General features: G+C 43.6%; 1 protein-coding gene across 1 annotated transcript in view; it reads right to left on the bottom strand.

Annotated features, from left to right (window-relative positions):
* The window catches only part of RABEP1 (rabaptin, RAB GTPase binding effector protein 1), a 75,707-nt gene that overhangs the window by 9,994 nt on the left and 51,645 nt on the right, over positions 1 to 14,068 (bottom strand). The window contains exons 8-12 of the mRNA XM_058164395.1: positions 13,158 to 13,283; positions 11,197 to 11,661; positions 10,331 to 10,435; positions 4,708 to 4,824; positions 2,805 to 2,903 (exon numbers count right to left, since the gene is read on the bottom strand). Coding sequence (XP_058020378.1) covers positions 2,805 to 2,903; positions 4,708 to 4,824; positions 10,331 to 10,435; positions 11,197 to 11,661; positions 13,158 to 13,283 — 912 coding nt within the window. The remainder of the gene's footprint in view (positions 1 to 2,804; positions 2,904 to 4,707; positions 4,825 to 10,330; positions 10,436 to 11,196; positions 11,662 to 13,157; positions 13,284 to 14,068) is intronic.

The following is a 14,068-nucleotide window of genomic DNA, read 5'->3' as shown; positions in this document are numbered from 1 at the left end:
TTAGACAATACTGTTACCTTGCCTGTGTTGACATCCCTGTAGATGCCACTGGGACCTGAGTTCCCCAACATTTCAGGACGGACATCACCAGAAAATGGCCAAACTAACATCACCTGGGTTCCCCTCCTCTTTTTACTGTCAAGCAGACCAGTATGTTCCTTATACAGTATAATTGACAAAAGGTTCCCCTCGCAAATATCTGCTAGTCATTCCCGACTGTAGGGGGCGGTGCTCATTTCCGTTTCAAAGCCAAAGAGCCAGCACTGTCCAAAGACGTCTTTGTGGTCATGTGGCTGGCATGACTAAATACCTAAGGCGCACGAAACGCTGTTACCTTCCCACCAAAGGTGGTCCTTGTTTTTCTACTTGCATTTTTTACCTGCTCTCGAACTGCTAGGTTGGCAGAAGCTGGGACAAGTAACAGGAGCTCACTCTGTTACACGGCACTAGGGATTCTACCCGCTGAACTGCCGACCTTTTGATCAACAAGCTCAGCGTCTTAGCCACTGATGCAGAGTGCCAAATTGGGTTAGGGCAGGTTCCAAATTTCTCGTTCACAAACAGCATAAGGTAATTCCAACTGCAGATCTTAATCATAGAAGACTGTTAGTCTAGCCCAGAGGTTCCCAATCTTTTTTGCCCGCGGCTCCCCCGGAAATCCGACCTGCAACTGCGCATGCGCACCAGACGTGCCCGCGGCTCCCCGGAAATCCGACCTGCAACTGCGCATAATGGCGCATCAGCGAGATGGTTTTGCTCTTCAAATAAGGACAAGAAATAAAGAAACTAAGTAGAGATTCTGCATTTACAAATGATTTGGCCCACTTATTCCAACTGTGATTTGTTGGAATCACTAATAGTTGACTGGGTTCAGTTGTTTAGCAAGGCTTAGCAATGTTAACATTCTAAGGAGTAAATTAGCCACAGCAGATACAATTCTGCAATAATTCATAATTAGCTAACTTTAAAGGAAAACAAAGGACAAACACAGGAATCTATATTAAGTGAAAGAAGTTTGGAGAGTACAGTTCTAGGAAAAAGAATAACTGTATAATTGGCTGCATAAATAAAAATATAGACCCCTCCAGGGCACATGAATTCCTCCAAAATACTGAAGAACAATAGATCAACTGATTAGGAAGCTGGCCAAACTGTCTAGAGCTTATTCTTACCACTTTTAAACTGCTATTTCACAGGCAGCACAGCTAATAAGACCATGAGGAGCTTATAGGAAATCCACCCAATTCAAATTCAGACCTAACCTTTGTCCCAATCTGACTTCCTGACTATATTTCTGGGCTTGCCTCCATAATGACATGTCCCCAAGGTCTCTTATCAAGTATCATTATGATCAATTGTATTCCTTTCTGTTCAGCATTTTCCTAAATCTCATTCTGGCCCATTGAGACAAAGTGGTATTTCACCATTTAGACAAGCTGGAAAAGAACCAACATATCCGTTCTGTGTTATCTAAACAATACAGCAATCATCTCTAGGTCCCAGCTTCAAAAAGTACAGGTGGCCCTCGTTCAATATTGTAAGAAAGATTATCTGAATGACCATAAAACTGAAACCATGGCCTTCATCATAAATACTGTCCTAGTGCACAAGCAAGAACAAAAATAAGCAGTTCTAGTGCTTTAAATTTATTCATTTAGTAGACTGGTATAGCATTGATTTTGTATAATTCAAGGTGGCATATATAATGTTTCTGCCTCCTATTTTCCCTACAATAACCTTGTGATTAGGTTAGACCTAAGAGGAGCCATAGCATCATTAACATGTACATTGTGACTGCCACTTCTATACACTTGCCACAATTTTAGACAATACTGTTACCTTGCCTGTGTTGACATCCCTGTAGATGCCACTGGGACCTGAGTTCCCCAACATTTCAGGACGGACATCACCAGAAAATGGCCAAACTAACATCACCTGGGTTCCCCTCCTCTTTTTACTGTCAAGCAGACCAGTATGTTCCTTATACAGTATAATTGACAAAAGGTTCCCCTCGCAAATATCTGCTAGTCATTCCCGACTCTAGGGGGCGGTGCTCATTTCCGTTTCAAAGCCAAAGAGCCAGCACTGTCCAAAGACGTCTTTGTGGTCATGTGGCTGGCATGACTAAATACCTAAGGCGCCGCACGCTGTTACCTTCCCACCAAAGGTGGTCCTTGTTTTTCTACTTGCATTTTTTACCTGCTCTCGAACTGCTAGGTTGGCAGAAGCTGGGACAAGTAACAGGAGCTCACTCTGTTACACGGCACTAGGGATTCTACCCGCTGAACTGCCGACCTTTTGATCAACAAGCCAGCGTCTTAGCCACTGATGCAGAGTGCCAAATTGGGTTAGGGCAGGTTCCAAATTTCTCGTTCACAAACAGCATAAGGTAATTCCAACTGCAGATCTTAATCATAGAAGACTGTTAGTCTAGCCCAGAGGTTCCCAATCTTTTTTGCCCGCGGCTCCCCCGGAAATCCGACCTGCAACTGCGCATGCGCGCAGGCGTGCCGACCTGCAACAGATGGTTTTGCTCTTCAAATAAGGACAAGAAATAAAGAAACAAATGCATTCTGTGCAGGCTTTTGAGAGCAAAACCAACTAGAATATCCTAAACTGTCCTCCATACTCAGCTAGAAATGGGTAGTACTCTTGGGTACTTGTCTTCTACAGACAAGTATGTAGAAAAAGCTTATTTCATTCTACAGTGCAGATAAATGGGATAATACAGATAATACAAAATATATAGAATAAACAACAAATATATTCAAATATGTGTATTAAAATAATTCTTCACTGTTTACCATTTGATCTTGGACATTTCTTTTAGCTTGAGAAAATGCCTGCTGTAATTCATTAAGTAAGGCATCAGATTCCTGAGCTCTAGCAGTAAGTGATGAGATCTGTCAAAAAGAAGGAAGGGGTGGGGGAAAAATATGAATAAATTATACAGACACATCATGAATACAAAATGGCATAATATAACAAGTATATAATTTTTTTCCTAACTTTTTAGCAGACTTATTTTCATCTTTTTTCTACAGAATTCCATGCTGAAATCTCAGTGATAATGGGGCAAGTGCTCCAAAATACTTAAAGGTAGCCTCCAAATTAAGCTCTGCCTCTGGTGATGTCACAAACACATCCATGTACAGGTAGCCCTCAATTTATGACCACAAGTGGAACCAGAATCTCGGTCCTTGAGCAAAGCCTACAATCCTGGCACTCCCAACTGCATCTGTAAAACAATCTCCCAGTGGATCTGCTGAAGGTTTTTCTTGCCCCTCCATGGGGCTCCTGAATGGAGCTGAACTCTTCAAGATTTCAACTCTGTTTCTGCAGCCACACAAAGAATTTCAACTTTCCCCTAGCCCCTCCACTTGCAACCTTTCCTGCCAGCTTCTGCACTGACCCTCTGGAAAATCTGGTACAGAAGATTGCAAATGGCACCCACATGATCGCAGGGCACTTGATACCAGGTATAAAAGCAAGCTGGTTACCAAGCACCTGAAATGCAGTCATGCAACTGTGAGGGAGGGGCAACATTTTACAATGGCTGGAAGTAAACACCTTTTCTGAGGCTGTTGTAACTTTGAATGTTAAACAACCAGTTGTAAGTTGAGGACTATCTGCAGAGTTTTTAAAAAATCAACAGTAAAGAATTGGCTTACCACCGCTAACTTTTGGGGTGTTTTTTTAAATTCCCAAACTATACTAACAACCTCATACTAATCATATTAGTATATGATTAGTATACTAATCATCAAGGGCCGTGGTGGCACAGTAGTTAGAATGCAGTACTGCAGTCTATTTCTGCTGACTGCTGACTGCCAGCAGTTTCGTTCTTACCGACTCAAGATTGACTCAGCCTTCCATCCTTCTGAAGTTGGTAAAATGAGGACCCAGATTGGTAGGAACAATTTGCTGACTCTGAAAACTGCTTAGAGAGGGCTGTAAAGCACTGTGAAGTAGTATATAAATCCAAGTGCTAATGTTGTGGTCCGTCAGCAGCCTACAGAGCTGGCAACGGAGTCGAACAGCGATGAGGCTGAGGTGAGGCCAGGGCCATCAGGAAGTGAGGTGCAGACTCCAGAGACTAATAGTAGTGAGGCAGAGAAACAGGAGGAGCCTGTACCTAATGCACGCATGAGAAGAGCTGCCAGAAGGCAAGAGCAGCTCAAGCAGAGAGGACAACTCAGGAGTAAGGCCAAGAGATGATTGGCTCCTCCCATAAGGCTTAAAACAGACTAGCACCGGTGTTTGGCCTTTGCCAGAAAACAACGTTGTAGTTGCGTCTTCTGCTTCATCTACGTCTTTGTTTTTGTGGCTTCTGGACATTTGCCAGGAAAGGCCTTTGGCAGTTTGCCTAATTGGACCAAGGTTTGCGAGATAAATGAGGAATTTGTGTTGGGAGGCATTTGTTTTACTTTGAGTTGAACAATGCTGGGAATGAAGTAATTCCCCGGTGTTTCGAATAAAGTTTGTTTTTCCACGGACTAAGTTTATTACTACCTACTTGGGCCTTGGTCACAACACCTAAGTGCTATTTGATCCCGTTAACTTTACAAGATAAACATACTCTTAAATCACCCCCAGTACATTCTGTAGTACACAATTGGTGTAAAAAGAATCAACCAATTTAAATATAGGCTATGCAATGGTCATTCTCACTTAAGAATTTTTAGTCTTCTATAAGATTTACTTTACCTGATTGGCTGAGTCTTCACTACTTTGTTTCATAAATTCCTCCAGCTCCTGTTTCTCTCTTATTGTTTTTTCTAGTTGATCATTGGCCTGCCTCAACATCATCTGAAGTTTCTTCACCTACAGGGTCAGAAACAATACACCATAAACTTCCCTTTTCTAAATAAGGTTCATTTTTCTCCAAGACAAAATCTATGCTTATAATTTAGAAACAAGGTGAAATAGATAAAAGAAACCATAAAAATGAGTTTCATTACAGTCTATGCTCTCTTTGCTTAATGATATAACCTTTTCTAACATCACAGCCATCTGATTCTTTGATCCCAGAACAAAATGTTATTACAGAATTCTGAATTCTTTATCTTAAAAGGGTAGAAAGTTTATCTGTTGTGTTTTTTGTTTTGTTTTTTAAATTTACATTTATATCCCGCCCTTTTCCGAAGACTCAGGGCGGCTTACAGTGTATAAGGCAATATTTGATTATATTAATAAAAATGCACTATTTCCTCTTTTAGTATTAATGGAAATAACTGTACAATTTGCTTTCATTCTCTGAAACGTAAATGTTCATAACAGAACATAGAATCAAGTACCTCATCCAAATGTTTATGATGAGACTAAATTTAAAAGCTCTGTTAAATACAGTTTATACTTTAGTAAGACCACTAGAGATTTTAAAAAATGAAACTATTTTGTTTATCTGCTGGTTTATGCTGCGTTTATGCGCAGGATCAGGTACTATTCCTCCAACCTCCAACTTGTACATATATTTGAGTGTGAATAAGAGGCTGAACTGACTTGAAAGCAAACAAACCCTTCCCCAAAATTAGGTGCTCTCGTTTCTCATGAAAATAAGAACAAATTTGCTATCAGCCTTATATAGAGGTAGGTGGAAGGCAGAAATCTCTGCATGTGTAAGTGACCCATGAACTATACACGAAAATAAGCATAATGATATAACCGGGAAATCATCATGTGTAGAATCAGTCAGTGCAGGGAATCAGTCTAACTCAATCAACTTCAAATACCAACTCTGATCTTAAAAACAAGCTCAAAGTCTTTCACAAATGAGTTCCAAATCCAACTCATTCAATACTAATTGACTGTTCAATTAAGTACCATTTAAACAATCTGAACTGTTGCACATAAACAGCAGATGAATTTTATTGCAAAAGTCGGGACAGAAGCAATATTTATATTAAGTTGCTTCACAGAGAGGTGAATCTGCCTTCAATTTATCTTTTACTCCTGTATAATAAATAATGCTGAACTAATTGATTGTTGAATTAACACAAGCAGTAAGTTTGCACAAGCAGCATTAACTTATGTGTACAGAAGAAAGGGGGAGAATTCATAATTTCCATCTTGCACCAGGCCCTAAATGGACCCTATTAAGCTGAAATAGTTTTTATTTATTTACCATCAGGATCAATGCCACCTTTTAACCTCCTTTTTCTATGAGATATTCACCTTTCAAACTTTTTCGCTTGCGAGATTCCCCCGCCTCGCAAGAATGGCCTCCACGTTATCGAGGGCCTACCTTAATGAAGGGTCTTGGGACCCAGAGAGGTGGCATGCGGCCAAGAAGAACCTTTGGGGATTTTTAAATAGATTTTTAAATAAGGGTTTTTTAAGGGGGGGGAGGGATATGACGGGTGGGGGAGAAAACTCGTCGGGGAGGGAGCCAGTCCCCGGGCTTGTTCGCGGCATTACGGCATCTGGTCTGAAGGCAGAGGGGGAGGGGCTTGTTTCAGGATTAGAGGGTCGTTCAATCTGTACGGTAAGTGGGAGAGGCAGATATGGCGGGGGGGGCGTATCGAGTGTTGGGAGCACGTGCTCGCTGTTTGAAAGCGATCACGTGCTCCGGCCCCTCAGTCCCTACCCGTTCCTCGGGCGGCCATGATCCTCAGAGCCTGGGTTTTCGATTGATGTTATGTAATGCTCGGTCCATGGTTAATAAAGCTCCCCTGATTTGTGATCTTATTCAGGGGGAGTCCGTGGACCTTATGGGCATTATGGAGACCTGGTTGGGCCCAGAGGGGGGGGTCCCCCTTGTCGAGTTGTGCCCTCCAGGTTTCCGAGCATTTCATCAACCGAGGGCCCAAGGTAGGGGTGGGGTGGCGGTTGTTATTAGGGAAGATCTAAAGCCTAGGGAGGCCACTGTTCCTCAGATTGCCGGTTGTGAATCCCTCTTTGTGAGGTGGGGTCATGGGAATCAGTTGGGCTTGTTGATCACGTACCTGGCTCCTTGCTTCGTGACTACAGCCCTACCCGAGTTGCTGGAGGTACTTGCCGGGGTGGCAGTTGAGACCCCCAGACTTATAGTCATGGGGGATTTCAACTTGCCATCGACCGGCTTGTCATCGACTGCAGCTCGGGAGTTCCAGGCTTCCATGACGGCCTTGGACCTGATTCAAGTAAATGATGGCCCTACGCACATGGGGGGAGGCACGCTGGACCTACTTTATATCTCTGGACAGTGGTTAAATGATCTGGTATTAGATGATTTAGTAACAGAACCGGTGTCATGGTCAGATCATTTCCTCCTTCGCCTGGACTTTCGAACCGCCACCCACCACCGCAGGGAGACGGAGCCAATACGTTGGTTCCGTCCCAGGCGCCTGATGGACCCCGAGAGGTTCCTGACGGAGCTTGGGCCATTTCCTGAGGATCTGGCCCACAGCACGGCTGAAGAACTAGTTGCGGCCTGGGAACAGGCCGCGGCTGGGGCTTTGGACCGTGTCATGCCTTTGCGGCCTCTGACCCGGCACAGATCTCGTCCGGCCCCTTGGTTCTCCAAGGGGCTGAGGGAGATGAAACGCCGGAGAAGACGCCTAGAGAGTACTTGGAGGTCCAGTCGTTCCGAAGCTGATCGGACACTAGTTAGGTCCTATTCTAGGACCTGCCTAGTGGCAATGAGGGAGGCGAGGCGTTCCTACGCTTCCACCCTCATTGCGTCGGCAGATAACCACCCGGCCGCCCTGTTTCGGGTGACCCGCTCTCTCCTTCATCAGGAGGTGCGGGATGACCCTTTGCAGGGACGTGCCGAGGAGTTTAATGGTTATCTATACGATAAAATCGCTCAGCTCCAGGATGGTCTGGACCGAAATTGGGATGATCCAAGCGAGAGGGAGGAGGCACGTCTTGTTGAGTCTGTTTGGGATGAGTTTGATCTTGTGACTCCCGAGGACGTGGACAGGTTGTTGGGGAGGCTCCACGCCACCACATGTTTACTGGACCCGTGTCCTTCCTGGCTGGTGCTGGCCACTCAGGAGGTGACACGAGGCTGGCTCCAGGGGATTATCAACGCTTCTTTGTTGGAAGGGGTTTTCCCTGCCGCCTTGAAAGAGGCGGTGGTGAGACCCCTCCTCAAGAAGCCCTCCCTGGACCCAGCTATTTTGGGTAATTATCGTCCGGTCTCCAACCTTCGCTTCATTGCGAAGGTTGTAGAGAGTGCTGTGGCGCGGCAGCTACCCCAATACCTGGATGAAGATGTCTATCTAGACCCGTTCCAGTCCGGCTTCCGACCCGGATACAGCACGGAGACAGCTTTGGTCGCGTTGGTGGATGATCTCTGGAGGGCCAGGGACAGGGGTTACTCCTCTGCCCTGGTCCTATTAGACCTCTCAGCGGCTTTTGATACCATCGACCATGGTATCTTGCTGCGCCGGCTGGGGGGATTGGGAGTGGGAGGCACCGTTTATCGGTGGTTCTCCTCCTATCTCTCCAACCGGTCGCAGACGATGTTGACAGGGGGCAGAGGTCGGCCGCGAGGTGCCTCACTTGTGGGGTGCCACAGGGGTCGATTCTCTCGCCCCTTCTGTTCAACATCTATATGAAGCCGCTGGGTGAGATCATCAGTGGCTTTGGGGTGAGATACCAGCTGTACGCTGACGATACTCAGCTGTACTTTTCCACCCCAGGCCAACCCAACGAAGCTGTTGAAGTGCTGTCCCGGTGTTTGGAAGCCATACGGGTTTGGATGGGGAGGAACAGGTTCAAGCTTAATCCCTCCAAGACGGAGTGGCTGTGGATGCCGGCACCCTGATTCAGTCAGCTGCAGCTGCAGCTGACTGTTGGAGGCGAGTTATTGGCTCCAAAGGATAGGGTGCGCAACTTGGGTGTTCTCCTGGATGAACGGCTGTCGTTTGAAGATCATTTGACGGCCATTTCCAAGAGGGCCTTTCACCAGGTTCGCCTGGTTCGTCAGTTGCACCCCTTCCTTGATCGGGATGCCTTGTGCACAGTCACTCATGCGCTCGTTACCTCCCGCTTGGATTATTGTAATGCTCTCTACATGGGGCTCCCCTTGAGGTGCACCCGGAGGCTTCAGTTAGTCCAGAATGCAGCTGTGCGGGTAATAGAGGGAGCTTCACGTAGCTCCCACGTAACACCACTCCTGCGCAGACTGCACTGGCTACCTGTGGTCTTTTGGGTGCACTTTAAGGTTTTGGTTACTACCTTTAAAGCGCTCCATGGCTTAGGGCCTGGGTACTTACGGGACCGCCTGCTGTTACCTCATGCCTCCCACCGACCCGTACGCTCACACAGAGAGGGACTTCTCAGGGTGCCGTCCGCCAAGCAATGTCGGCTGGCGGCCCCCAGGGGAAGATCCTTCTCTGTGGGGGCTCCTACCTTCTGGAACGAGCTTCCCCCAGGCTTACGCCAAATACCTGACCTTCGGACCTTCCGCCGCGAATTGAAAACACATTTATTTATTCGCGCGGGACTGGCTTAAATTTTATTGGTTTAAAATTTTTATTATTAATTTTTAATGGGTTTTAGTTTTTATGTTCCAAATTTTAGGCCAATTATGTAATAAGTTTTTTAATTCGTATTTTAAATTGTATATTACATTGTTTGTTTTACCTTGGCTGTACACCGCCCTGAGTCCTTCGGGAGAAGGGCAGTATAAAAATTGAATAAATAAATAAAAATAAAAATAATGTAGCAAAAGAGGCCAAGAGCTAGCAACATTGTTTCTACCCAGCAGCCTTTTCCTTGACATGAATAGTAACAGGCACTTCAGACAGGTCTCTACCTCAGTTGCACACACTGACTTGGCTATTCTTGGATTAGGCATGAATATCAGCATGAATATTACTGAGAATGAGTTCAAAGGCTAACTGCCATAGGGCAAAGGTGCTGGAACTGAGGAATTAGATGAGAGTTTTCACTCTCCAATTGTTTATTCTTATTAGATGGTTTTCTTATAAATATCTCATTTATTACAGAGGTAACTTTTTCCATATACTCTATTGTCCAAATTAGTGAGTTTTAAATATGTTGGATCCTAAGAAGTCTAGTCACAATACACAAAACTGGAATAGTAACTGAAAAGGAACGACATCTGGGGTTCAAAGATTCTCCTTCTCATGTTACACTAAAACCTTTAATAGGATGAAAGATTAATGGGATGATCAATGAACATGGGTTGCCTTTGTGATTTTTACTGCATTTGATTTTATTAATGTGACATAAATTGCCCTGACTTGTGAAAAGATAGGGTAGTATTGGTGCTGTAATTAGTAACTAAATAGCCCTAAGTAAAAAATGACTTGTTTTATTTCTCATTACCTCTTGGGATCATTTCACTTTCTGCATGATGAGACCAAGCTTCACTTACCTGATCCCTTGTTTCAGCCTCCTGAATCTGGATGCCTTGCAACTGTTTTTCATAATTTGAACACATGTCGCAGCGCCTTCCCAGCTTGTTCCCAGCATTTTGCACCTGGAGAACACAAAACCATTATTTATTTATTTATTTATTTATTTAATTAGATTTTTATACCGCCCTTCTCCCGAAGGACTCAGGGCAGTGTACAGCCAAATAATAAAACCCCACAATATACACATTAAAACAGAAACTTAAAACCAAGCATATTACATAAATGGCCGAAATTTAAAACAATCAATTTAAAACCCTAAAATTCATAAATAACCCCAATTAAAATTTAATAAAGCTATTTAAGCCAGTCCCGCTTGAATAAATAAATGCGTTTTCAGCTCACGGCGAAAGGTCCGAAGATCAGGCAATTGGCATAAACCAGGGGGAAGTTCGTTCCAAAGAGTAGGAGCTCTGACAGAGAAGGCCCTACCCCTGGGGGCCGCCAGCCGACATTGTTTGGCGGACGGCACCCTGAGAAGACCCTCTCTGTGTGAGCGTACGGGTCGGTGGGAGGCATAAGGTAACAGCAGGCGGTCCCGTAAGTACCCGGGCCCTAAGCCACAGAGCGCTTTAAAGGTGGTAACCAAAATCTTAAAGCGCACCCGAAAGACCACAGGAAGCCAGTGCAGGCTGCGCAGGAGTGGTGTTACATTTCTCTGGGAAGCTTCATAGAAGAATATGCATAAATCCCACTGAGAGGATGGCTACAACTGTAGCCATTTTGGATAAAAATCAAGAAGTTTTCAGGAGAGAGGTATAGTACAGAAATCATTAGCTCTAAAACAATCCTCAGATGGGAGTTTACAGTACGTACAAAGGCATACCTCTTTCTGAAGGAGATTCCATTCTGTTTCACTAACTAAACGGTAACCACTAGGAGACACATAAGCATTTTCTACACTCTGTGTGATGCTGGAGAGAAGGGATGCGGTTTCCTCCTGCTCTGGTGTCATTGCTGTGATTGCTTTTTCCTGGTCTTTGGTTAGCATAAACCCACCAGGCATTTGCAGAGAGCCCAAGGAGGCAGTGTCAAAGTTCTCTGATATAGAGTCTGCCCCAACCAGTGGCCCAAAGTCAGATTCATCAAGGTTCCCAGCTGATTTGGCTTTATTGTTGTAGCCCAAACTTTTGGCTTGTAAAGATCCTGACGTTCCCAAACTGTCTGTTGACTGAGCTCTACGCAGTCCCTCTTTAAACATGTCATTGTCCGACTTGAGAGACTCTCCTGAAGACAGCAATGCATCTGTGTCAAGCGAGTGGGCTGAACCATGAGTGCTGTTGAGGTGCACCTATAATTGAAACAGAAAAACTGTCCAACAATAAAAACTCCCTTATATCCAGCCAAATCTTTGCTCCGCCAACCCGCTCCTGGGTTATATACCAAAATATGGGATGAGTTATGGACTTTCCCCCTCATTTATCTCCAAAATGAAATCTTCCTCCAATTTCCCCTTCAGTGGGACATTATTATGAAATTCATTATTCATAAATTTTTTCTTTTGATGCATGCTATCTCTTTATAGCTTATTTTCATCCAGATTAGGAGTTGTTTCTTATTCAGAAATCAACAGACAGTTTGTCAGCCCCTCCACTTGCTCTGGAATGGGCTTTGCTCTTAAAGAAACATTCTAGAAGCATTCTAGTCTAAAGGAGACTAGAATGCTTCTAGATTCAGACTCTGAATGGACCAGTAGGTGGAGAATATGGCCAGAGATGCATTTGCTTAGCTACAGCCATTTGGGGAGCAGGAAGCAATTCATATTCTCTTCACATCAAACAGGTTACTGAACTACGCTTGATATACAGCTGTCCTTGAAGACCACACAAATGCTGCAACTAGTACAGAATATTGCAGACTGCATTCTAATGAGGATGATCTGATTCAACTGTATGGCCTCTGCATTGGAAATACTACATTATTATTTCTAAATACAATTTAGGTGCTGATAGTGACCTATAAAGCCCTATAGGGCTTAGGCTCCAGGTACCACCAGGATTCCTTCCTTCAAATAGAACCCGTCCATCCTGTTTGTAGCTCATGAAAATAGTTTCTTTATTTTGAAAATAAAGCTTAAGGTAAATATTTTGAGGAAGAACACAATAAAATTGGGAATTTATTGTGAAAGAACTGGAACATCTGTCTTCTATTTCAGGCTTATTTGGAACAGTTTCTCAAATACATAGTTATCAAACATCACTGATTAAAAGTGATTATTTGTAAGAGGACAGAATCCCTTGTCAAAATCTTATGCAAAGTCATATAACTTCTCCCCCTCTTTTAAACTATACTTAAAACATCTCGAATTATTTCATACTTATTGTTCCTTGATTAAAAGCTAGCTTTTGAACCATGTTTTATCATGCATTGACAATAATCTAAATTTCAAATCAGGCTACACCTTTGTAGGAGACTGTGAGAAAACTCACACAATGGATCAATTGCCCCACAATTAGTAATTTTAAACATTGGTGCAAAAAAGAAGGAAGACTTTGCTTTCAGCTGCCAATTCTAGGGCTCATATAAACCCAGGTTTTTTTGGTACAGAATTCAAAAGTGAAATATAATCTCCCCCTGACTCTATTTCTCAAACTGTTCCATAAAGAATTCATTGAAGAGTAACTTTTGGACCTAGTCACACAATATGCTTAACCTATTATTAAATTAACTATTGTCAGTTTGTACAACATACTATACAATAAACTGGGTTGGTTCACATAATACATTAAGAAAAAAGAAATAAGAAACAGCATTCCCAGTGAAGCTGTTATAATAAACTAAGTTTACCTCTTCACCAGAGAATGGTGGAAGGGCTTCTTCATGAACTGTAGGACATGTTACGTTTGATTCATCATCAGTGCCTTTCTCCTTCTCTTCTTTCCTTTTATGAAGTCTTCTTTGCTCTTCATCCTCCTAGGACAAAAGTTGAAAATCAAAGTGTTTTTTTATCTGCAAGATAGAAAATGCTCCCTTTATTCCCACCCCCATACCAAAATTGCATAATTTCAGATTAATACAATCATTCTTAAAAACCCAGATTACAATATCATTATCTTTTAGTATAATTAACATTTCAGTATATCTAATTTATAAATTGGCTTCTTTATGCAAAATATTGGATATTAATAATGCAAACATCAAAAGTCCATATGTATGTAAGGTAGTACTACAAGTAGACCTTGACTTACACCCATTTTTTAGTAACCATTCGAAGTTAAAACAGCAAAGTCAATGGGGGAAGTCAGATTCACAATCTCATGGTTCACGTAATGACTCCATGCTTAACAACCATGGCAAAAAAGGTCATAAATCAGGTTCAACTCACTTACCATGTTTCCCCAAAAATATGACCCGGTCTTATTTTTTTGTGGGGGAGGCTTGAAAATAAGCACTTGAGTTTATTTTCAGGGAGGTCTTATTTTTTTTAAGTGCAGAAGGCGCCCTCTCCGTCCCACTGTCTGCTTGCCCACAGCTGCAATGGGCCAAGTTCTTGGCATCCCCAGCCTCGACCCACCCTGGGACACTTCTTGGCCACAGCACCTTGTGGGGGCTCTTCGCCCTCCTGGCAGGGCTGGTGGAGTGTGCTGAGAGCTTGGCTCAGATTGTGGGGAAGCAGTGGGACAGAGAGGGCGGGGCCAGCGGTAGCTGCCCAAACACTATTCACCCAGAGGGAGATGAAGCTTTGTCTGCTTGCAAAG

The sequence above is a fragment of the Ahaetulla prasina genome, chromosome 1 (genome assembly GCF_028640845.1).
Source record: "Ahaetulla prasina isolate Xishuangbanna chromosome 1, ASM2864084v1, whole genome shotgun sequence".
NCBI lineage: Eukaryota > Metazoa > Chordata > Lepidosauria > Squamata > Colubridae > Ahaetulla > Ahaetulla prasina.
This window is presented reverse-complemented; position numbering and strand designations above follow the sequence as displayed.